General features: G+C 41.2%; 4 protein-coding genes across 5 annotated transcripts in view; 2 read left to right on the top strand and 2 right to left on the bottom strand.

Annotated features, from left to right (window-relative positions):
- Positions 1-204: 204 nt before the first annotated feature.
- On the top strand, positions 205-2,776 carry LOC131692984 (uncharacterized). The gene is made up of 3 exons (XM_058980423.1): positions 205-451; positions 521-958; positions 1,015-2,776. Exons 1-3 carry the CDS (start codon positions 366-368, stop codon positions 2,723-2,725), a joined length of 2,235 nt encoding a protein of 744 aa, XP_058836406.1. The 5' UTR covers positions 205-365; the 3' UTR covers positions 2,726-2,776.
- LOC131693029 (dynein axonemal assembly factor 4) lies at positions 2,731-4,065 on the bottom strand. Its single transcript, XM_058980500.1, has 2 exons — positions 3,077-4,065; positions 2,731-3,023 (listed from the first exon to the last, which is right to left on the bottom strand). Exons 1-2 carry the CDS (start codon positions 3,965-3,967, stop codon positions 2,787-2,789), a joined length of 1,128 nt encoding a protein of 375 aa, XP_058836483.1. The 5' UTR covers positions 3,968-4,065; the 3' UTR covers positions 2,731-2,786.
- A 41-nt stretch (positions 4,066-4,106) lies between these two features.
- LOC131693037 (solute carrier family 25 member 35-like) lies at positions 4,107-16,846 on the bottom strand. 2 transcript variants are annotated; one of them, XM_058980512.1, is made up of 3 exons: positions 16,660-16,846; positions 15,345-16,077; positions 4,107-4,796 (listed from the first exon to the last, which is right to left on the bottom strand). In XM_058980512.1, exons 2-3 carry the CDS (start codon positions 16,054-16,056, stop codon positions 4,606-4,608), a joined length of 903 nt encoding a protein of 300 aa, XP_058836495.1. In that variant the 5' UTR covers positions 16,057-16,077; positions 16,660-16,846; the 3' UTR covers positions 4,107-4,605. The 2 variants fall into 2 exon arrangements, with proteins under 2 accessions (XP_058836495.1, XP_058836503.1); XM_058980520.1 differs by lacking the exon at positions 16,660-16,846 and adding an exon at positions 16,194-16,577.
- The window catches only part of LOC131692995 (potassium voltage-gated channel protein Shaker), a 234,920-nt gene continuing 219,261 nt past the window's right edge, over positions 7,778-23,436 (top strand). The window contains exon 1 of the mRNA XM_058980448.1: positions 7,778-7,798. The gene's annotated coding sequence lies outside the window, so the exon portion shown is untranslated. The remainder of the gene's footprint in view (positions 7,799-23,436) is intronic.

Here is a 23,436-nt window from a genome sequence, read left to right as displayed (position 1 = left end):
GCGCTTAAAAATCTGTATAATACAGATAAATCTGTACAAATGGCAGCTCTGCTCGATATACGAAAAGGTTCTCACGCGCGCTTATAGGATTTTGAGTAAACAAAAATTTACCCAAGTATTACCAGTTTCAATTATCTGCAGGATGCAGCCATTTTTATCGCGCACGATCGAAAATTATTTGAGCACCCCTAGGATAGCTGTCACATTTCCACCGCATACAAAACGTCACCCGCAAAAGATCGCCAGCGAAAAATTACGAAAACAAACGGTGAAAAGTGCAAAAGTCACGCGAGTAATACGCAAAAGTTCTACAAATCCGCCACAAAACTATGAAATTTTAACAAAACCATTATATAAACTAAACGATGGCTGTTTCATTCTGCGGAAAACGTCTGCTACTAACTCGCTCCAATCTGCTCGCAAACCAGAAGCGCCACGGTTACATCGTACTGTAAGTATTGAACCCTCATTCCGGCGTGACGGTCGTTGCTGTGTATGATGCACTGTTCTACCTCTGCAGGGTACCGGAAATCGGCGAAGATCTACCTGAGCGGAATCCTCTGGCCAGATCGGAAAGCGGTCTGCCCGAGTTTAACAATGTGACGATCGAAAAGTGCATCGGAACGATTGGACAACAGGCGGCCGGTGTGGAACGTTCAGTAAAGGCCATAGAGGAGAAGATTGCAGCTGTTGCTGCCAGCGGAGATCAGCTGGATGTGAAAAAAGATATATTTCTCCCGTTGGAGATGGTAGGAGTTCCGCTGGAAACGACCTGGGGAGTGGCCAAAACGTTATATTTGGGAAACAGCTCCAAGATGCCGACGAAAAGCTACATGACGATACACAAGCGGGCGCGAGCCGCTCGAACTTCCAAGTTTAGCAGTTTACCGATCTACAATGCTTTGAAGGGAGTAGAAACTGGTGGCGATAAGCAAAAATTTACGATGGAAGAGAAACGGTATAAAATAAACAATTACCCGGTAAAGAAAGGCATTGACTGGTTCTTGTTTTCAGATTGATAAATAAATATCTGCTGGAATCGAAACTAAGTGGAATTGACGTAGACGAATCATCTAAGGCGCAGTTAATAGCTATTATGCAGAAACTTGCTCAGGAGCGCTCCAAATTTCACGGAAAACAAGAAGTGGCCGTTAAAAAGTTTTCCCACGTTATTAAAGATCCTGCCCTGATGCAGGAGTTTCCCCCTTCACTTCTTCAGGCACTGGCGGTAGATCAATCGCAGGTAGTCAAAGGTCCCTGGAAAATTACTCTGCAGCCATTTGTGGTGCAAAATTTCCTGGAATACTGTCCGGATCGGACGCAACGGTGGAACGTCTGGCAGGCGGATACCCGGAAATGTTCAACCTATACCGACAAGGAGCTGGAGAACAGTAATCATCTGGAGGAGATACGTTCGCTGAGGAAACGTCATGCCAAGTTGATTGGATTCGAAAGTTTTGCGCACATGTCGATGCAAACGAAAATGGTCGGTTCGGTCGAGCAGTTGCAGGGCACCTTGGACGAGTTGCATCAATATGCGCGGCCGGCTCTGGATAGTGAAATGGAATCCCTTGGACAATTTGCCGGAGATAACGGTTACAAAGGGGTTCTGGATGTTTATGATGTCCCTTACTGGAAGAGGAGACAGTTGAGCGAACTGCATCAGTACGACAAAGAAGCACTGAGAGAGTATTTCGCAATGCCGAAAGTATTGAGCGGGTTGTTTTTACTAGCGGAAGCGCTATTCGGCATTAAAATTGTGGAACGAACGGGATTAGATACTTGGCATGAGGACGTAAGATTTTATGACATCTTTGATTCTAACAAAGGCAGCGAACCGATCGCAGGATTCTACATGGATTTATACTCACGGGACGATGAGAAAATATCGGTTACAGGCAATTCCGGGTGGATGGTCGGAATCGTTAACAAGAGCATCGCTGCAGGCGAGAAACCGCTGGCGGCTTTGATTTGCAATTTTCCTGCGCCGTTATACGGCAAACCATCCCTGCTTACCCTGGATGATGTCCAGATACTATTTCACAAGTTTGGTCACGCTCTCCAACACATGCTCACAGAAACGCATTACAGCGACGTGGCCGGACTATCCAACGTCGAATGGGATGCGGTTGAAGTTTCTGGTTTTGTTCTGACATGCCTGCTACAGGATCCAGACGTACTTCGTTCGATCAGTAGCCACTATGGAACTGGGGAAACCCTGCCGGATGCTTTCATTCAAGCGATCCAGAAACGTCACACACACCTCGCTGGTTACGAGCTCTGTCGGGAGCTTTATTTCGCAAATCTGGACTTGGAGCTGCATTTACGGTCCGACTATTGGCTGGACATAGTTAAGCAACTTTATCCCCAGTTCCACAGTTTTCCGTTGGACAGCAAGGATGCTCATCCGTGCTCGATGACCACCATTTTCTCGGGTGATTGGGGTGCAGCTTATTACAGTCGCCTCTGGTCACGGATGTTAGCGGCCGATGTGTACAGCGCATTCGTCAAGGCAAAGGGTAAGGGACAACAGGCCGAGGTCGGTCGAAGATTTCGGGATACGTTTCTAGCCCTTGGCGGGGCCTGTCACCCGTCGGAAGTTTTTCGACAATTTCGCGGAAGAGATCCTTCCCCGATAGCCCTACTGCAGGCACTTGGCATATACAAAAATGTGCACGGCACAGCGCCAGGCACGAGTACTGCAAAACCGAAAGAAGAACAATAGTCTATTGTATTTATTGTTTGATTTGCTGTTAATAAAATCAAGTAAACATTATTGCACTGAATCATTCCGATTCGGTATCACATTCTTCCATTTTACGTTGTAACATTTCCGCTTCGCGACGGAGTTCATTGTTCTGTGGATCTAGTTTGCAGGCGGCAATCAGTTCCTCGCAACCCTGCCGGAGATATCCTAGTTTTGTGAGGGCAGCTCCCCGACGAGCCAAACAGGAAACGCGAGCTTTTCGGTTAGCCTCTATCGGTGGACTCAGCAGTTCCAAAGCGGTAGAGCAATCCTCAGCCTAGAAGAGAACGGAAGTTTTTATTTTTGACTATTTTGAAGCTAATTACTCACGCATCGTTGATAGTTTTCCAGCGCAAAATGCGCTGCCGATCGGTTCAGAAACAACGAATAGTACTCTTTGGTCAGGCGAATACCGGCCGTGTAAGCGGATATAGCGGCCAGATAGTTTTGCTGTTGGAAAAACGTGTCTCCTTTTTGCTTTAGCCATTCTGGATTGCGTTCCTCGGGTCGAAGATCTTCATCGACAAATCCGACGGCTTTTTTCGCGGCAGCTTGTTTCATTGTCCACTGCTGTTCATCGTGTTCCATCGATTCCCGCTTAGGTGTGATGAAGTTTCGCTTGCTGAAGTTCACAGTTACAGTAGCACTTTGTCTAACTGATGGAAGTTCGTGAATTGGCTCACTCTTCGGAAGATGTTTTTTGAACTTCTTCGGTCTTGGAGTGTCCTTTCGGGATGACTGCTCCATTCGTTCCATCTCCTGTCGCTTGCTTTCCTCCAACAGGTTTTCAATTTCCGTTCTAGTATTGCCATCTCTTTCGATCTGCTTTGAAACCTCATCCCTCTTTTTCTGATCTTTTTCAATTGCACGCTGTTTCGCCCTTTCCTCCATGCGCTTCTGATGACCAGCGAGCAATTCTTCCTTCAGCCGTGTCCTCTCGCTTTTGGTACATTCAAGTTCTAACCTGTCCCACTCAAGGTCGATTTCCTGCTTCCGCAGCGAAAAAATAACTTCATTTTCCAACAACAAACAACGACTATCCTCCTCCACGACGGGATGTCGCAACAGAACTTCCCAGTAATATGGAGCCTTGTTTATTTTCAGCAGTTGCAAACTGGTAAACACTTCATCCCGACACAGATGATTATCCGGAAAGGGAACACGAATGGTCACATGGTCCGAATCCTGACTCCAGGAGTGGCCTTTCAGAATCACTGGCATGATGACTTTTTGCCTTGAAAATGATCAAACAGTTTTGTGGTTGCCTCGGTAACCGCAGCGCGCGAGTGAAAAGCGATACACGTGTTTGTAGTACTAGAATGGATGGTGCACGATGAATAACCCTTTAACAGGAATAATATTCGACAAAAAATAAATTGCTTTTTATATTTCGTTCAATATTGCACTAACATAACTTATCGCACTACACGTGTTTGAGCATTAGTTGCAGCTCAAACCGACTGTACAATATCACTTCGATAAAAACTTTGCATTTTTAGGCTAGGCTACAATTGGCCTGTGTTAAGCCAAAGAGGACCAAGCGCCATTTTGAGGTACTTTATCTAACATCGCTTTAACATCCAATGTATCATCAGGAACTCTAATATCTATTATGTTTTGGTAGCTCAAATGGCAAACGAAAGCAAGCAAGTGTTCTTTGACTTTCTACGTAAATGGTAAGTTATCGAAAAATGAATTTTGGTACGAAAAATATACGAAAAAAATTATGGCGCTTAGCTCGGTTTGGCTTAACGCAGGTCAATTATTAGTCGAATTTCGGATCATCATAGAATCAATACCAATCAAGCACCAAGCGAATTAAGCTAAGCCGCGTTGTGACAATCAAGCACGACAGCCGGTCAGTAGTACAAATCCTTCCAACTTTTGAACTGATCCCAGAAGGTCAGATTCAGGATGGTGTGCGGAGCGATTCGCCAGTAATTGGGCACGAATCCCTTGTACAGTCCGTGCAGCCCTTCGGCCCGCAGCGTCTTCCGGAAGCAGTCCCAGACGCTTCGGTAGAGTAAACCCTTGCCGCGATTGTCCACTCCTGAGGAAAATAAGTATGGATTAGGCAATATGTTTAATAGAGCTGTTTAGAAAAAGTTATCTCGAGATTGGGATAGTAGTTAGCTTTAAGACCTTTCCTGTAATGGTATCTGCGTGGTATCCGAGATTTAGTAGAATATGAAAAGTGGCTAACAAAAACTAATTGCTCCAGAGATTTGCTTAAAAAGAGACTATCTAACAGAGAATATAAATTAAGCAATTCTTGCGTACTAAGTCAATATTTTATTCTATTTTTTTCAGTGCTGCGAAAGTACTGCAAGAGTCGTTAGTTCTGATTTGATAAAATTAAATAAATTGCAACTTTTTAATGACACTGTGGTTGTATCTAGCAATTAATTCTTCAATTTCTTTATATTTAACTTTCGAAAATTTGAAAACAATCAGTTAAGATTTTGCATCAATATTCTAAACGGTTATCGGTTTTCCATGTGTCAGATTGAAAAACACAGCTTTCTATTTCAACCCTCTAAGAACGGTTGGTTTCAAAATCGTCCAATGAAGGACGTTCGTTGGACCAATTTGGACAACGTCCAAATAACCGTTCAACAAACGTCCATCGTTGGACCCGTGTTGAACGATTTTGAAACAATTTTTTTGGACGTCTCAGTGACAAGGCACACTACGACGCGCGAAAAATCAAATTCAAGGTCATCGCTTGCCTCAGCTAGCACGAACATGATTGTGGCTTCACACGATACATCAGTTATTGGAAACGGAACGAAAATTACGTCACTTTCCTTCGGAATAAATTGATTATATTTCGCTTGCGCACATTCACTCCTTTCCTGTGTCAAAATATACAATACCGCTGATGTTATATCTTCTCATTTAAAGAAAACTGACGTTTCTTTGGCGTGCTGCGCCGGTGAGGGACAGCTGACGTATCGTGTGACTCATATTTCATTTGCTTTCACCAACACAAGCGCAGCACTGTCCGCGGTTAATAAAACCGGTTCAGTTTGCGATGTGTTAGTGTTTAGTTTAGAGATGGTTTCAGCGGTGAAAAAGTTTAGTCGTTCGTTTCGTCGCGGGCGCGTCGCTTTACAACAAAATGGTTACGGCGAGTTACGGTTTCGATAATTTCGAAGTGTTTTTTAGCAAATAAATTGCAAGTTATATTTTACACGCGCATGAAATTCGGTCGAAATCCACGGCTTGTCGTTCCGCTCGTTTTCCGCGATCGATTGTGACAGGAAGCAAATGTTCTTCCTCTAAGTGAAAATTTCCGGGGCGAAGCATTTTTTTTGTTATCTTAGGTGTAAAAAAGTGGCAGTGTTTGATTGCTTGAAGAATAAGTAAATAGTCTGTGGTAGAGAAAAAATAGTGTGGCATTCTGCATAGAAAAGAAATGTGAAAATGGCGTCCATTTGGCGTCACTGTGCGGTAGTGAAGTAGTGCAGCATTTTATTGATCACGGATCACTGGAAGTTTATCGGTAAGCGGTATTTACGAATCAAAGCGCATGTTGAGGAATAGATGGCGCGTCAGTGAGTCGTACGATATTTCGCATAAAGTTTGACTTATTTTATTTTTTTATGAAAATTGGCTATGATTGACACGAAAAATATTGCGAATATAGAAAGTCTCAGAGATAGACAGCATCTTTAATATTCGAAAACAAATCGTTTTTATGCATCAATTTCGAATATATTTGTAAACTAAATTTAAACCAAATTAAACTAGTTTTGACGTGCTCTTTATTTTTGATCAAGCGCTGTAGAAATTTTCGACAATAATGCTTGATGTTGATTTAAAACTATATGGTACAGTTGAAGAACATTCGTCATTGGTTGAGCGTTAGCTTTGTGGTTTAGTTGGAGATGTTTTGGCCTGTGTGTTGATTTCATCTTGAACTATTCTAGGTAAGAGGCTCATCTAGCACCATTTCCCTCTAAACTAGTGCGATTTCGCAACAAACAAATGTATTCACAAAATATATTAACGCGCGCTCTAATTTAGTAGCGAAGTTTATCGGTTCAATTTTACCTATTCTAGTAAACTTTTTAAAATTATTCTATGAGCGAATGACAAAATTAATGCATCAATATTCTAAACGCTTTGTGTGTTTTCCATGTGGCTTTTTGAAACATACAATACAGTTTTCTATTTCAAGACACACGACGCGTGATAATTTAAATTCAAGATCACCCGCTTACCTCGCACAAAACCGATCGCGACTGGATGTGTACGTTTCACACGATACATCAGCTACCGGGAAGAAAACTACGTCGTTATTATATTTCGCGTGTACACATTCACTCCTTTCGTCTGTCAAAACTCAAAATATCCAATGCCGCTGATGTTTTGTCTTCTCATGCAACGAAAATTGACGTTTCTTTGGCGTGCTGCGCCGTTGACGAAAAACTGTCATATCGTGCGAATCATATTTCTTTCACCTCCACCAACACAAGCGTAGCGCTATTCGATTGAAAAAATAGAACCGGTACAATTTGCGATGTGTTTGTGGTCAGTTTCAGTTTAGTTGAGAACGATTTCGCGGTGATAGTTCAGTCGTTCGTCACGGGCGCGTCCCGTTAGAATAAAATGGTTACAGTTCTGATAATTTCGAAGTGTTTTTTTGCAATTAAATTGCAAGTGGTATTTTCTTTGCACGCGAGTGAGATTCGGTCAACACAACTCGTCGTTCCGTTCGGTTTCCGCGATCAATTGCGGCAGGAAGAAAATGTTCTCTAAGTGAAAAATTTCAGCGCGAAGCATTTTTTTTATTTTGTTAGGTGTGAAAAACGTGAAAAAGTGGTAGTGTCTGATTGCCTGAAGAATACGTAAATAGCTTGTGGTAGAGAAAAAAAATAGTGTGGCATTCTGCATTTAAAAGAAATGTGAAAATGGCGTCCATTTGGCGTCACTTTGTGCGGTAGTGCTGGTGATGCAGCATTTTACTGATCGCAGATCAGTGAAAGTTTATCGGTGAGCGGTATTGACAAATCAAAGCGCGTCGGTTGACGAGTAGATGGCGCGACGGTGAGTCGTATGATATGAGTCTGAATTATTTTCGGTTTTTCATGAAAATTATCTTTTGTTGGAGAGAAAATTATTAATATTAATATTCGAAAACAAATCCTTTTCCTACAACAATTTGGAACACATTAGCAAGCAAATTTTAACCAATTAAACTTGTTTCGGCATGCTCTTTATTTCTGATCAAACAAATAAAAAATGAATGGCTGTATAGGTTGGCTCCAAGATCAATGTAGTTTTCGGTACAAATTTTTTGAATGTAATGCTTGATGCTGATTTAAAAATATTGAACACAATCGAGCATTTGTTGAACATTTGTTACTGGTTGAGCATTATTTTTATGGATAAGTTGGATATGTTTTGGCCTGTGCATTGTTTGGATTGTTGTTTAAAGGTTCATTTATCGCCATTCCCACTAAACCAGTGCGAATTGGCAATAAAAAGCAGCAAACCGTATACATTCCAAAAGATATGTTTGTTAATGCTCTAATATTATGGCAAAGTTTGTCAGTTCATCCCATTGCAGCCTATATATGCAACATATCTAGAAGACGTATTCAAATTATTGTAAGTATGAATAACATATTTTTGCCTATTTTTTCTTTGCTGATAACCCACTAACATTAAAATTTGCTTTCATAATATGTTCGGGGAAATCAGTCGGTATGTAGTGGGATATTATAGGTAAGTTTTATGGTGACGCCGTAATAATCAAAAAGGGAAAGTACACAAAAATGTCATTTGCATGTAGAACCATTTCATAAAATATGGGAAAATTTCGAAACGAAATTTTTTATTGATTGGTCGTATCAGCGTTTGAACATTCATAGCTGACACGATACATACAAAATTACTGGAAAAATACTTCTTTACGAATGTCTTAGGTTATCCGAAACCTTGTGGAGTTGAAGTCCAATGATCCAGTGGCGGCGCGAGATGATTTGCCGCCAGAGGCCAAAAATTAAATTTGCCGCCCCTTTTATAATGAATTTTCAAGAGTTCAATTTTTTACCATTAATTCGATTTTTTGAAAATTTTATATGAAACCGTCCCCTTAAAAGTTTATGCGGGCAAGTTTCTAATTTAGACATCGTGGGTTTGTATTGTATTTGACCAGACCTGCAACCTTTTCTGGATCACTTGAAAAGTACATTTTTTATTTTGCGGCACTTTGTAATTATTTATTATACTAATAACAAGGTCGCCGAATGGTGAATACTTCCCAGTGTTCGCCAGCTTCCAGCTCGTGCCTCAGCTTTGTATGTAATTGCTTGTCAAACGTCCCTAGGCGAAAGGGCGGCCAAGTGCATCTATCATAACATCAAATTTGCCTTAACAAACTAGTCACCTAGTGACCGGATAATTCAAATCATATCTGAATGTATTTTAGATTTCCAGGTTACTCGATCTTGGACCGCCAGTTCCATAGACGCCCACCGCATGCGCATCTTCCTCAATTGTGCACAGCCAGCGAGAGCGGGGTTTGTCTCGAAATTGACGACTTCTTCCAGGTTCTCTGCTCTGTTGTCATAACTTTAATTGGTATCTCTTTCGTCTTTCGGCGCTACAAGCCCAGCTCACTGTAGTCTGCCGTGTTTTATCAGCCTTTCAATGTCAGCATGGTTGTATACTTGGTACTGTCTGGGCTATTCTCCATTTTCTACTGTGCTGCCGAGTATTGAACGCAGAATTCTTCCCCAAACAAGCCGAGCACTCGATACCCTGCTTCCTTCAATATTCGCAGCAGCAATATGCATTTTTCTTTCGCGACTAACATCGTTATCATATGTCAGTAGTGTTCTAAGATATATAAATTGGTTTACCGTACCCCATCGTTTTCCACCTCAAACCCAACACGACTGCTACGTTCTCTGCCAGCTACCATGTACTTTGTCTTGTCCGCAAGTTGTTTTCCCTGAATATATCCAGAATTTGTCGCATTTGGTCCGTCGTCGATCGTGCTTCTCGAAACCCGCTTTGATATTCATCAACAAAGGATTCAGCCAACACACACAGTCTCCTCAAAAGAACACGAGAGACTACCTTGTAGGCGGCATTGATGATCGTTATGTCTCGGAAGACATTATGTTCGAGTTTGTAGTCCTTCTTGAAGGTAGGACATATAAGGCCATTCAACCAATCCGAAGGTATTCTTTCTACCACGCAGATCATCCCGATCACGGAGTGGATTGCTTCTCACAGCCACTTTTTAGATTTTTAGAGGTTCACGAAAAAAATGGTTGGTCTTCAAGTTAGTTTTTCAACTTTGAAGACCAACCAATTTTTTCAAAGTTTCCTATTCTAAGCGTGTGCGAGAAAGAGAGGCAACACATAACTTTACATGAGAATATCTTTTTACTGCAAAATCGTATCAATTTGCAGTCTTCGGTAATGTTGATCCTTACAACTTAAGCTACATATCTGCAGATTTTGGGATGCACAAGTTGATGTACTGAATTTATTGTTTCGATTGCCCATTTTTCATATATTTTCATCTACAAACTTGAAAATTCTTGTGAGTGAACTAGAGTTTTCGAAAAAAGCTCATATTTGACAAATTGTATGTAAAGCCAATTACCGTTTGATTTAACAGTGTTTCGACAAAAGTCAAAATTGTCTAATACTCACACTACTACAAGGACATTCGGAAACTCATCTCCGTTGAATCTTTTGAGACTAATCAATAAATATATAGTTTTGTTCGATCGCATCCGTCGTCCCGATTTCCTACATTTTTAATTGTCAACAGATGCGAAAATAATATAAATTCAAGCTTTTCCTCCGCACTTGATTTTTATCGTGATTAATGAAACTTGAACAATTACTAAAAAATGAAATAGAAATTTGTTGAGTAGGAAATGCCGCCCCCTGATTTTGCCGCTCGGGGCGGTTGCCCCCTTCGCCCCCCCCCCCCCTTAGCACCGCCACTGCAATGATCATATCACATATCGAAATCTAGGAAACATTTTGAACTTTCTGTGTATATTCATGCAGCAACGTTGTGATCCATGCTGTGAAGCATGACAATAGTATACTATCATTCTTCGGTCACAACCAGCCTGGCGTGGCATCAGGCAGCTTGAGGTAATTCAGTCATCAACAGATCCACTGGGTCACCGCTTCCATGTCGTAAGACATGGGTGTTTGAGTCAATATGTATCCGTGCCGAGAATTGAAAGGCTATTGGGACTACAGTGTGTTAGCCGTGAACGGAGTATCATCTTCAAACTTTGACAAGCGAATCTCTGACACATAGGGGGTTTTGTTTTTTTCATAAGTCGGGGCTGTTACAAAACTAAAGACAACATTCCAGCGTATCATACAAAAAGGGAAACTAGAATCTCTTGTCGCAGATCCGCAAAAGAAAATATAGACGTGGTATTCCAGGTATATTTATACACAAACTGGCAAGGTACGACTTTAACGACTCCTATGAATGATTCTTGCGGCTTTTCTGATAAGTGCAAATGTTAACTTTATAATAATACCATAAGAAGAGACAAAGTTGCAATATATTTGGATATACCGGCAAGAAGAGGGAGGACCGACGTTATTGTTTCAATTTACTGCATAGAGGAATTAAGAGAAACTTACTTTTTTAAATGCTATACGTGCTAGATCTAACCATTGCAAACCGAAAAACTCAGAACATTACAAACTGGCATGTATCTGATAAATCAACTTTGTCAGATCAGAGGCACATGCTCTTCCAATATGAAGCAAGGGACAAACGATCAATATAAAAATTCTAATGACGTACAACGTAGAAATTAGGAAATCTCGAATAAAGTTTATTGTACCGATGTTCGAGCGAGTTGAAAGAACTCCAATCATTACAAGACTATAAGAAGTCTCTGAAACAATCATAAAAACGGGTTAAATGGTGTGAAGAAGGACAATGGAACTTTAATCATTGATTCTCTAGAATCACTTCGTATCATGATGGAGAAACATTTTCCTGGTTCGGTCCCCAATGATAATATACAAGAACAGGATGGAATTAAAATTAGCCAGTGCCATATTTACCGGCGAACGGTTGCTTTCAATCATTCAAATCCCTGGGGGTGGATGAAATACTGTCAATAATGCCACAAAAAGCAAATAGCATATCAATTCATATCTGAAGCGGATCTTCCGGGTACTCCAGTACTAAACTGTATACTTATCATCGGAATTATACCAAATACTTTCCACTGAACGAATTTCATATCGCATATCAAAGCCATAACTCAACAATAGATACATTGCACATATTGGTTGGAATATTTGACAATTCCGGCTTTTTTCGACATTAAATGAGCTTTTGACAATGTATCTCAAGCGCTGAGAAAGCATGAGTGATATTTTCACAATAAATTGGATCAACTCATTACTTATAAACCGTGAAACAACTAACACTATCGAAAAAACGACACTAATTATGAAAAAACAAACATGGGATGCCCTCAAGGCGAAGTTCTGTCACTCTTATTGTGACTATTAGTTGTAGAAGGCTTGTATAAAATATTAAATGAAATCGAATACAAAGTGGATGGATTTGCTGACGATGTTGTAATCATAATGATATGAAAATTTGCTATAATCTCCGATCCCGAACCTAATGATGAAGTGAAGAGCACTATGACAGGGCTAAGGCTGAACTGCAAACCGCCAGGTGAATCACATGTAATGCTTAGTCTCAATAGCAACCTAATTGTGATTCGTGACAGAAACCAGCTTCACGACTCTAGGCCTAAATACCACGGGCTATAAAGCAGCCGTCACAGGCAGTGTTGCCACAATTAAATCTGTACCGGGAGTTGAAAAATCTTTTCTATCTGTACTCTTCTATATAGAAAACTGTACCGGATTCTGTACCCAAACAATAACAAGGTTGTTTTATGAATACCATTTTTCTTTTACATATTTTTCATTCGGGGAAGTTAAACCAGACATTCTGACTCGGTTGTTTTATTTGAGCTGTAATTCCACAAGAAACCAGTTAGAATTCCGCGTACGGGGTGAGCCTGTTGAGGATGATCCTCTCAAGCAGTTTGCCAGTCGTGTCTATCAGACAGGTTGGTCTGTACGCCGATGGGTCGCCTGGCGGCTTCCCGGGCTTCGGCAACAGCACCAGTTTCTGCCTTTTCCATCTATCGATTGACGTATAGTCTTCCTCAATATTCATATCAGTCAGTTTTGATTTTTGCAAAAAAAAATTGTAGAATATTTTACAGGTAAGGACAAAATTGCGGTGGATGACTGCTTCAACTGGAAGAAGACATCGAAATTTGCTTTGAAATATCTTATATAGCGGAGCATATTCACTTGTGATAAATGTAGTAAACCATTCGTGACCCAAGGCATCATAAATGATGAGATTTACAAAATTGTGTGCCTCCAAAAACGGCGTGCATATACTTAAGTGATGTGAAAAAGATACAATAATACTCGTTTTATTGTTTCCTTTTTTACATTAATATAAAATATAAAAGACCCACGGCTCCGGCTGGGTACATCCAATATCAGCTCCAGCTCAAATTCTCGCTGCTACTTTGTTTGCAACCAAAGGTGGCCAACAGTGTGGCGGCGAGAAGCTAAGATGGGGCTGGTAATATCAATAGGATGCGAGAAACCTGCCTGCATGAATTCAAATGGAGCAGATCAGAGCAAGCGTATGCAGTTTCGCTCGGCTTTCACTTAGACATTATCCCTTTGATTTGCTGGAAGTAGTTTTCTCGAATATCACATTCTAATGTCAGCTTCAGTTAAAGCTCAATCAGTACCAGCTCCACTTCTTGCTTGATTCTTGCCATCCCTGCTGCGTAACTAAACGTTTACCTGCTGTTTACTGGGATGAATCGCAGGGTTAAATTATTTTGCCTTGCTGTCTTGTAAAAAAAACTGTACTATTCTGTCCTTTTTTACAAAAATCTGTAATTTGTACCGTACATAATCTGTACCAAAAATGCTTCAAAAATATGTACCTTTCCAGATAAATCTGTACGTATGGCATCACTGGTCACAGGGTAAGCTAGCGCCTAGCCCAACCTCTCCGTAATATACCAGGTTACAGGAGGTTGGGACAGGTTTGGCGAACTGCCCGAAAAATGGCAGCTCTGACGTTTCGGCAAGAAATTTCAGATGGGTTCAATCGGACTATACCTATGCGACAAAAACGGACTATGGATTGGGACAATGAACTGCAAGTCTTTGTGATTCATCGGTAGTGCCCACATACGGTCCTAAATAGTAAGAGACCGTAAGTTTGACATCATAGCGCTGCCAGAAGTGTGTTGAAAGAGGTCTACAGTACGGCTCTTTCTCTGAAACCACTAAACTGCGGTCCAAAACGAGATTTCTCTAACCCGAAAAAAGACGAATGACCTTAAGGTTAAAACCTCTATAATCAAAATGAAAAAGAGCCGCGGTTACACGAGCTGGAACAGCTTTTATGGTAGGTGGGGGAAATGAAAAAGCGTGTGATCGGATGGTGACCGGTAACCGACAGAGTTCCAGTTGAAGATCAAAGGCCAATTCTTCAACATCAGTATAATGAACGCGGAAGCAGCAATGACAACATACACGAATTTTACGCGCAGCTGAAGCGTGAATACGATTGCTTCCCGAGTCATGATGTCAACATTGTCATCAACGACTTCAACGCTCAAGCTAATCAGAAGGCGGAATTCAGACCAGTTACTGGACGGTTCAGTGCCTACCAGCAAACGAACGAGACTGGCCTAAGACTCATCGACTTCGCCACCTCCAAGAAGATAAATAAAGAGCATCTTTCAACATCGCTTTCTGCGTAGGTACCTTTGGAGACCACCTCAAATTGATCAGATTATTATTGATGGACGGTACTTTCCGAACGTAGCTGATCGTTACAATCGACTCGGGCCATTACCTAGTGATGGTTAGGCAGCTTCCAAAACTATCCGCACTGTAGGATACTGGCGCCACGATAGAACTTGCACCGACTGATAAAGAGACTGACAGCCTATGCGCAGCACCTGGAAACGTGCTGCTTGGGATGCAGTACCTCGCTGGAGCGGCCCTTTTAGGGCTGACGGAGCAGAATAAAAGCAGCCATGAGCAATGTCTGTGTCCTGGGATACGTGAAGAGCAGCCGACGGAATGTCAAAAGATATTGGACGAGAATAATTCAGCAGGCTCAGCAATGCTGCGAATCTAAAGTCGTAGTGATAGGAACGAAAGCAGTAGACACGTCTATTTTGAGATAAGAGGTGCCATCTACAGGAGTCAGTGAGAAACGAGAAAGAGCTACAGTCAGGGCTCATCACTCCGATATACAAGACAGGGGACAAATTGGATCACAGTTTTATACGCCGTTTACAAAGTGCTACCTCACTTCCTACCCCGACGCTTGTCGCAACGGGTAAACGGATTCGTGAGTAGTTATTAAGCCGGTTTCATCAACGGTAGATCAACCACTGGTTAAATCTTTACTATAAGAACTTAAACCGCAGTAGACAAGGTGGACCTTGTTGGTAAGTTAACACGGGATCTGTTCTAGTGTCTAAATTTTAAAAAAAATCATTCATACCTTGATTAAACAGCCTCGTGGCGATGACATCAAACGGCGACATAAACACACAGCAGAAGAATCCACTGAACATGCTGGCAGCAAACGCCGTCAACACCACCGACTGCTGGAAGATCTCAAACTGCACGAAAAATTCCTTAAAGTTCGAGAAGGTCGCCAGCTGAGCGGACGATCCGATGGCCGTCCTCGTAACGATTCCCGAATATCCTCGCCACAGTCCCTTCAACCCGTACGTCCGATAGATCCCACTCAACGCATCAAACGTTCCGGTGTGATTGTGCTGAAATCCAACGGCATACTTCCCGTGAGACCTTGCCTGGATCTGGGTCTTGACCATGTACAGTGGGCAGGCAACGGTCGTACCCATAACACCACTAAACCCACCCCAGAGAATGGAGTACATCAGCGTTCCAAACTTACTCCTGCCCCGGGTCCACTCGTAATTCTCCGCCGTCTGATAGATTCCAAGCCGAATGCTGTTCATCGTGAACTGGAATGCCAGTGCCGAAACAAGTCCCTTCTGTAGACCTGCCAGTCCCTCTGCTTTCAAGATCGACTCGATCGATTTGGTGATCGATCGGTAGGGATTTCGCTGTAGCTCGGCCGCGTCCACCAGTTCTCCCTGCAGCTGCTGGCGCGTCTTGATCACATCGAACGGATTGCTGAACACTCCGGCACAGGTCGCCGCACAGCCACCCAGCAGGAAATCCATCCCTGACCACCGATGGCGACTCTGTTGCGAAATAGGAAAAAGGTTACATTTCTGTCACCATCACCGCTAAACAATTATGTAATTTTTGATTTTTCATTGACTTTATGTGGGTTTTCGTTAGAAAAACAGGGACATACCGGCGCTTTTCTGCACAGACACTTGATTACAGCACGAGAGAATCACGATTTCACCTGTCTGTGTCTAGTTCTAATGCTTAACGGTCGCCAGCCAAAAGATACCAGAAATTAAATCTAACTTGTTCTACTGCTACCAGAAATCAACACTGACTATAACGACAGCAGCCAGAAAGATGCAGATTCTATTTTGGCAGCCACCTCCCGCTTCCACTGTCACACCCCTACGTGAGCGAGCAGTAAACTGCATCTGCCTCGATCCGCGCCAAAGTTTAGTCACGTTTGCCAAATCGTTTGCTGCATAGCAGGCCGCGATTTTCTTCCTTACACCGTGATTCTACACAAAACAACGATCCGAACGAAAATCTCGCGATCGTGCGATTCGCTCTCTCGTTGCTCGCTCGCTCATCGAATGTCGGGAGCAAAACAAGCAAACCGCGATAAAACATGTTTGCTACGATTGATTTACCTTTGCGACGCGTATCAAATGGTCCCGGTCGGCATGGTTCGTCAAGTTGCCACTAAATTTGAGCCATTATGTTCTGACACTGATTCATTCAATTTGTAGTTTCGATTGGAAATGTACTAGTAAAACTTTTCTCCGATTAATTTTTGGCTTGATGATTGTGACGAAGAAAAATCAGATGACGTTTAGAGAAATTTAATGGCTAAAAAGTGATCCTGCGCAGTGGACGGGTGAAAGATTCCCTCATAGGGTGGGTTTAGGAATGAATTACTATAAACAACCATGCGTTTCCATTCATACTGTTTATAACTGAAAATTTCAATTTCGTCCGCTTTAGTCAATTGCCTAAACCAGTTCACGGTGAAATGATTTGTATCTTTACTCCAACGATGAAATTAGATCTCACTGTATACAATAGGATGGTGAGAAGCACATCCCACAAAATACAATGTTTACGATCGGCATCTTCGATGGTGGCCAGCTGAAACGTAAAACAGTGCTGTACGCCCTCAATTCATTACAATTCTCGCGTGAACGAAATCGTCGCTACCGCATAGACATCAAAGTAGGCCGGGGGTAGCAATGGTGCTGCAATAAACACATCGGGCTTGGATTTTTTTTTTCTTTCGGAAAGTGCTCACATCTGGTCGTATCTCCTGCATGCTGAATTGATTGAACTATTCACTCAGAGTGAAGTAATTTTAAGCAGCTGTCTCCAAGTGATATTTATATGAGCGGCTATAATTTACATTCGCAAAGGTGAGCTACTTCGTTAAACCTTCTTATGGGTGTAAAAAATTTGAAGCACAAAGTTTGCACCGGCCAAGTGAGAGTCGTCTGAAAAATTCTTTTAAAAAATGATCAATTGTCCATGTGATTCTTATCTGTGCACTGAAGTCTGTATAAAGTTGTACTCCACAGTAAAATGTCGACTAAAAATTCACGGTCAAAACTAGTTGTGTTTTCACTGATGAATGAGTTTCATGCCAATTTTATTGTCAGAGCTAGCTTCACACTTAATGCGACTGAATGAAATATTTGATGCAGTCTCCAATGATGCCAGAGTTGGAAAGATAAAAATAGTTCATAAATGGACTTTTAATAGTGGAATTATATTGAGGATAATTAAAACCATAGGTGAGACTCGGGGCTTTTCTAATAATGTTTGGGATGGGAGGTCCCAAAATAATTTTACTATTAAATTAAATGCCTCGTACGGCATGTACAGAACAATGAGACAAAACGACTTCTATATTTTGGAAATTATAAACTTTGTTACTTCTTTTTCTTCCAGGACATCATAAATTAGGCAATGATTTCGATCAGGTCACGTGATTTGAAGTTGTAGTGAAACTTGGGTTTGAATTAGCAGTGAAATGATTACAGACGTGTGAGTTAGTGCTTCTCATTTATTTTAGTGCAGTGTTCCAACGACAGGGAATAGAAATTATTGAGAAATCATAACCTTCAATTAAGCTTAGTAAACGGATTGTGAGTGTGAATATGTTGAAGTTTGACGTGGCTGTGGCAATTTTCCTCTATGCATCATTGTATTTTTGTGTGGTATTGGTTACAGTTAGATCGTATGTAGCCTCAAGTTATAGCGAAACTAGCAATGATGTGAAGTGATAATAATATCAGTGAAGTGATAGTAACTATTAGCATTGTTACTTTCTTTCGAGTTATTAAAAGAAACGTAAATAAATTTCTGTGTAGTTGTACAAGCTAGATATGAGATGATTTTTCTTCCAGAACATCGCATATTGGAAACTGACTAAAATCAGATCGCATTAGCGAATTATATGTCGATGTCATACGCACGGTAAGTTCTGTTTTTCAAAGAAGCAAATATTTAATGATTATAAAATTACTACTGTATTGACCTATGTTAGCTTTTTTCGGCAAATATAAGACTAATTGAAAAAAATATGAAAATTAAGAGGGACAGGTATTCTAGAGAGAATTTTACACATCCTTAAAATACAAAACTTCTGAAGACCCCATTAATGTATGTTATATGCTTCGGTGTATAAAATTGGATAAACCAAAGACAAGCTTATGTCGTCTAATCCGCATGCAGTTTCTCAAGGAAACTAGCCATTTCATTGTGCGAGAAGGAATACATCGAAGGACAGATCCAAAATGCCTACCTATATCCATGGATAAACATTTATCACATAATGGAATGTTCCATGGTTGATGGGAAAGTGTAGTGCAGTTATGTGGTTTCAACTCGAGGATGTTCTGTTTGTTTCGCATCTTCGAAACAATTCTACGATATTGAAGCAATGACTGGCAGACCAGTCGATAACACTACATTTCAGTTCGGTCTTTCCCCGTGAAATTCTCGCATAAGCCTGGTATTTCGCATTTATTGTCAATGTCAATAATTTTGTTTGTGGAAGCCTTTTTCTTATCTCATATAGACTAGAGAACGAATACTAGCAAGCTCGTCATTTGAACAAAAGGAAAACTGGCTGCAACAAAAAAAAATGATTCAAAAATAATTTTGGCGGGGTCTCGGTACGCTGATTGATATACCGAAACAGAATTCTAGATCTAATAAAGATGGCAACACCGCTCGTTTAAAAATCTGGAAAAATTTTGCAGCCAAAACCGCAGGCTTCAATGAAGTACTCGTTGAAAAGTTTACAATAATTATAAGCTTACTTGCATGTGTCTTGCGACACGATAAAAGGTAAAATAATCTGCGAGCCGATCTCCTCAGGTTAAAAAAATACCCTAGGAAGTAAAAAGTTGTGCCGATTTAACTCAGTCCAAGAAGAGATAAGCATACGATCCAAATTCTTTCAAAAAACATCCCAAACTGACAACACCCCGTCAGCTCGGTAGATACTGATTGGAAAGGACACCCAGCAGTCGTCTAGTTACTAACGGAGACATGCAACATGTGCGCCTCACCTTGGAACGTCTACACAACTGCTAGGACGGCCGTGCAGCCGAGGGAGCATCGCTCCGGTCCGGGGATTGAAACTCACAAAACATTCACGAACACTCACCTGCCTCATCCAGCAGTGTTTGGGTTGGAGGGTTCCCGAAGCTGGTACTCACCGGTCACTCATTCTCTCGTTTGTTCCTTCGATCTCGCCTCCAAGCCGACACAGGCTTCACACTATGGGCCCAGTGTACTCACAGGTAGTCAAAACATACTCAACAACTGCAGAACGCGAGAGAAATGCCGTTTCCCTGGAAACACAGGAAGGCACTCCTGACACTCACCAGCATTCGTTTTCTCTGGCTGTCGTCGGCTTGGTTCGGGGGTGGGAAAATTTGTTGCATTTTTATATTTCCCGTTTCAGTAAATTTTCCCGATCGATGGCAACAAGTTTGAAACTCTTTTTCTTCGATTGGATGACTGAGGTTTGCTAATGCATTCATGCGGTAGCCGTGGTGCTGAGTTGCCATGAGTTTTTGACAAAGGCTTGCTTTGATGTGGTTTCTTTGATAACCTGCTTCTTAAATGCCGGTGTTTCGCTGGGCTCTCATTTTGCAGTTGCATTAGATAAATTGGTCGGTGTGTGGTTTGAAATGATTTCAACCTTGATCGATACGGTAAATTAAATTAATTACAACATTAAACGCTATTTAGTTTAATTTTTTTGAACGGCACTTGAACTGATTCCAATTTTCATCGATAATTTATTGAAAATGTATTCTCGTGCGCACCCCCCGCAAGCTATAAATAAAACTAGCTTATTAATAATCTTTCAGCTTGTCGCCGTCCTAGTCTCAAATATTGAAACCGAAGAATCGTTGGTGTGTGAAATGAAAGACGTGATCTTTTCTTCGATCGTTTTGCTATTATTAATGAGACGCGTGACACCTGCATTCAAACATACCATCAAATGCGTCACATTTTTCCTTCGCAGTTTCGATCGCAGTTGGCGCTGCTGAGTGACGTGTTTTCGATGGTAGTTTTTTTCTTAAATCGCTACGAGTTTTTAGAGCATACCTTTGACGTAATAGAAGTGGGTTTTAATTAATTGATGAATGGAGAAGTGAAGTAAATTGATTTTTTCAAGCAATGAAGGAATAGTTTCCTTGAATTGCTCTCAGTGCAAGTTTAACTATTCTCTCCGGCTTCTTGAGCATTTGCGGATGCTCAAGAGTGATGACGTCAGTGTGTTTTTATTTTTTTTTTTTTTGTAGTGCGTCCTCGGTTAGGTGTGGGTTACTTTCAAGAGCGATCAACAGATAGATATGGAACGTTTATTCCATTGACAGTGTCAGGTTATGGAAGATGTCGCAAAATTTACTGCAGCGATGACATTTATATTCACCACTCCGTATCAATTCCGCCCATCGTCTCGTTTACACTCCCGGTGAACAAGTGAATTATCCACTGCGGACATATTTCACCGTGGAATATTTAAAATGATCGGGGAATATAAATATTATTGCATAGATTCAATTATATCGAATAATTGTGCAAGGATTCGCTAAGTATATTATTGTACTATCGTTTAGTTCCAGTTTCATCAATTTCCATGCACTAATAAGTGAGATATTGGAAAAAACAATTTGGTGCGCATCGAGTTCACGTTCATTTTCGCCGAGGGTGTAAATAGGCCTTAAAAAGGTAACTTGTGGTTGTGTAAAACTTGCCAACTCGCGTGTCACATGATGTTCCTCAATTGACTCCTTAACTCCATTGCGAAAAAACCCGTACTGGTAGGTTTATAGAGAATTTGGCTTAGCCGGATATCATCATCTTGAATTTCAGAATGACTTCGCTCTACGACTTCTCTACTCGTTAAGATCGTTTCAAGAATACCTCCCGGTCTATTTTCTGCTTCAGCTGGTCTGCAGAAGACTCGATGCCAACTCAGTTACGGCAAACCAACTTAAAACAGAGTTTCCATTGTCAATATACTAAGCGCAAGCGATAGCAGTTGTTCAGGCCACGACTACCGGAAAAAAAGAACACGGAACCCCCAGTTGTAAGCAGCATTGGCAAGGAAGTTAATAACACACTAGTCATTCGAAAGCGCAAGAAGCAGAGAAGTACATCTGATCACGGACACCAAAACAGCTTAAACAATGACGACTTGGACGTGAAAAACAAGAGAGAATCCAATGACTCCCATGACGCAGTGGGCGAGCTGACAAATGTTCCACAGCGAAAGGTTTCTGCGAGCAACAGGAGTTGCGTGCAAGAGATCCGACGGATAATCAATATTTGTTCCTTTTTAATTTTTTTTACATATTGTAAGCATATCAAAGACCTACGGTTCCGATAAGCTGCCGCTGTGGACCGTGTCAAATGAAACGAATTAAAAAAAGAATACCCCAACCATTTGGGGTACGAATAAACTTGGAGGGGTTTACTACACAGGGTGCTTCAATTCGAGAAACAAGAGCCGTTGAATGTCATCGATTGTTTTTTGAGGTATATGACGATAACACTCCATCGGAAAAAATCATGGTGTCCTTCTGGTCATGCGCTATCATTGCATCCAAAGCGAATTATTCACAGTGCCAAGATCATGCTGTGTATTTGGTGGGATCAGCTAGGAATTGTGTATTACGAGCTTTTATAACCTGGCTAAACCATCACAGGAGATGTCTACCGTACTGATGCGCTTGAGTCGATCATTGAAAGAAAAACTTTCGCAATTCAAAGAAAGGTACGACCGTGGTGCCATCAGATTTAGCTGGAGAACGATTCACTTCGTCGCTTATCCTTTAAATAAATCTATTCGTTAAACCCACTTCAAAAATGTTGATATTGAAAATTAGTGTTATTATTGAAAATGTTACTCAACCGGAAGTTGTCGATTTAAGATTTTAAAATGGCGTCAAACATCGATTTCCATCATCTACCCGTCAAGGCTCATTTCAAAAGCACACATATTGTTTTGTTTATTAAAAATACTACTAAAGGGATCATCCATTAATGACGTAGCATTATACGGGGGAGGGGGAGTTTTGTATTTTGTGATGATGTGTGACGACAGGGAGGTAGGGGGTCATGTCATGCTACGTAGCTTTTTTAAAGGGGAATAGAATAGAATTTTTGAAAAAATTTACGGTGACAAGGGGGGGCAGGGCTACCGTCAAGCTACGTAATTACCAGGGGGTATTTAGAGGTTTGTGACGAAATGCTACGATGGGGGAGGGAGGTATGAAAAATCACTCATAAAATGCTACGTCATTTATGGATGATCCCTAACTAGAAATCACCTTCTTGATAACCACGACATCTGACCAATGCACAGAGCTGACGCTATTCCAACATTAGAAACCATACTTTGTGAACATACCTTAACATCCATCTTTCGTTGTCCCAACAGCGAAGAAATTCGAAACGCAAAAACCTTGAATAATTATTGTTAGGTTCTGTTCCCTTTATGCATAAAGACGGCTCCTTAACTTGGCGTCACATATTGATTTCCGTCATCTACTCGCCAAGTTTGTTCTGAAAACACCCATATTGTTAGGCCTATTCTGAATATTGCTGGAATATAGTTCCGTGGATAACTAGATTTACTTCACTTTTCGTGTGATCTGTCATTTGTCACCGTGGTTACTCTTTAGAGCTGCTTAACTGCTTCTCTTCTCGATTGAAAATCACTGATCATGTCTTCCTTGGGAAGAAAAGTAAAGTTATTGGTCAATTTTTAGGCCCTTGGCGTTGCTGATAAGGAATATTAATGAAAAAAATTATTCTTGGTAAAAAAGGTTCAAATGCGAATGTCTAACAATGGTTGAAGCCATTAATAAGCAATGTCGTGCTATATTTTGTTTCATCAAGAATCA

Source organism: Topomyia yanbarensis, chromosome 1 (genome assembly GCF_030247195.1).
Source record: "Topomyia yanbarensis strain Yona2022 chromosome 1, ASM3024719v1, whole genome shotgun sequence".
Taxonomy (NCBI): Eukaryota; Metazoa; Arthropoda; class Insecta; order Diptera; family Culicidae; genus Topomyia; species Topomyia yanbarensis.
The sequence above is the reverse complement of the archived record's forward strand: the minus strand, read 5'-3'. Positions and strand labels throughout refer to the sequence as shown.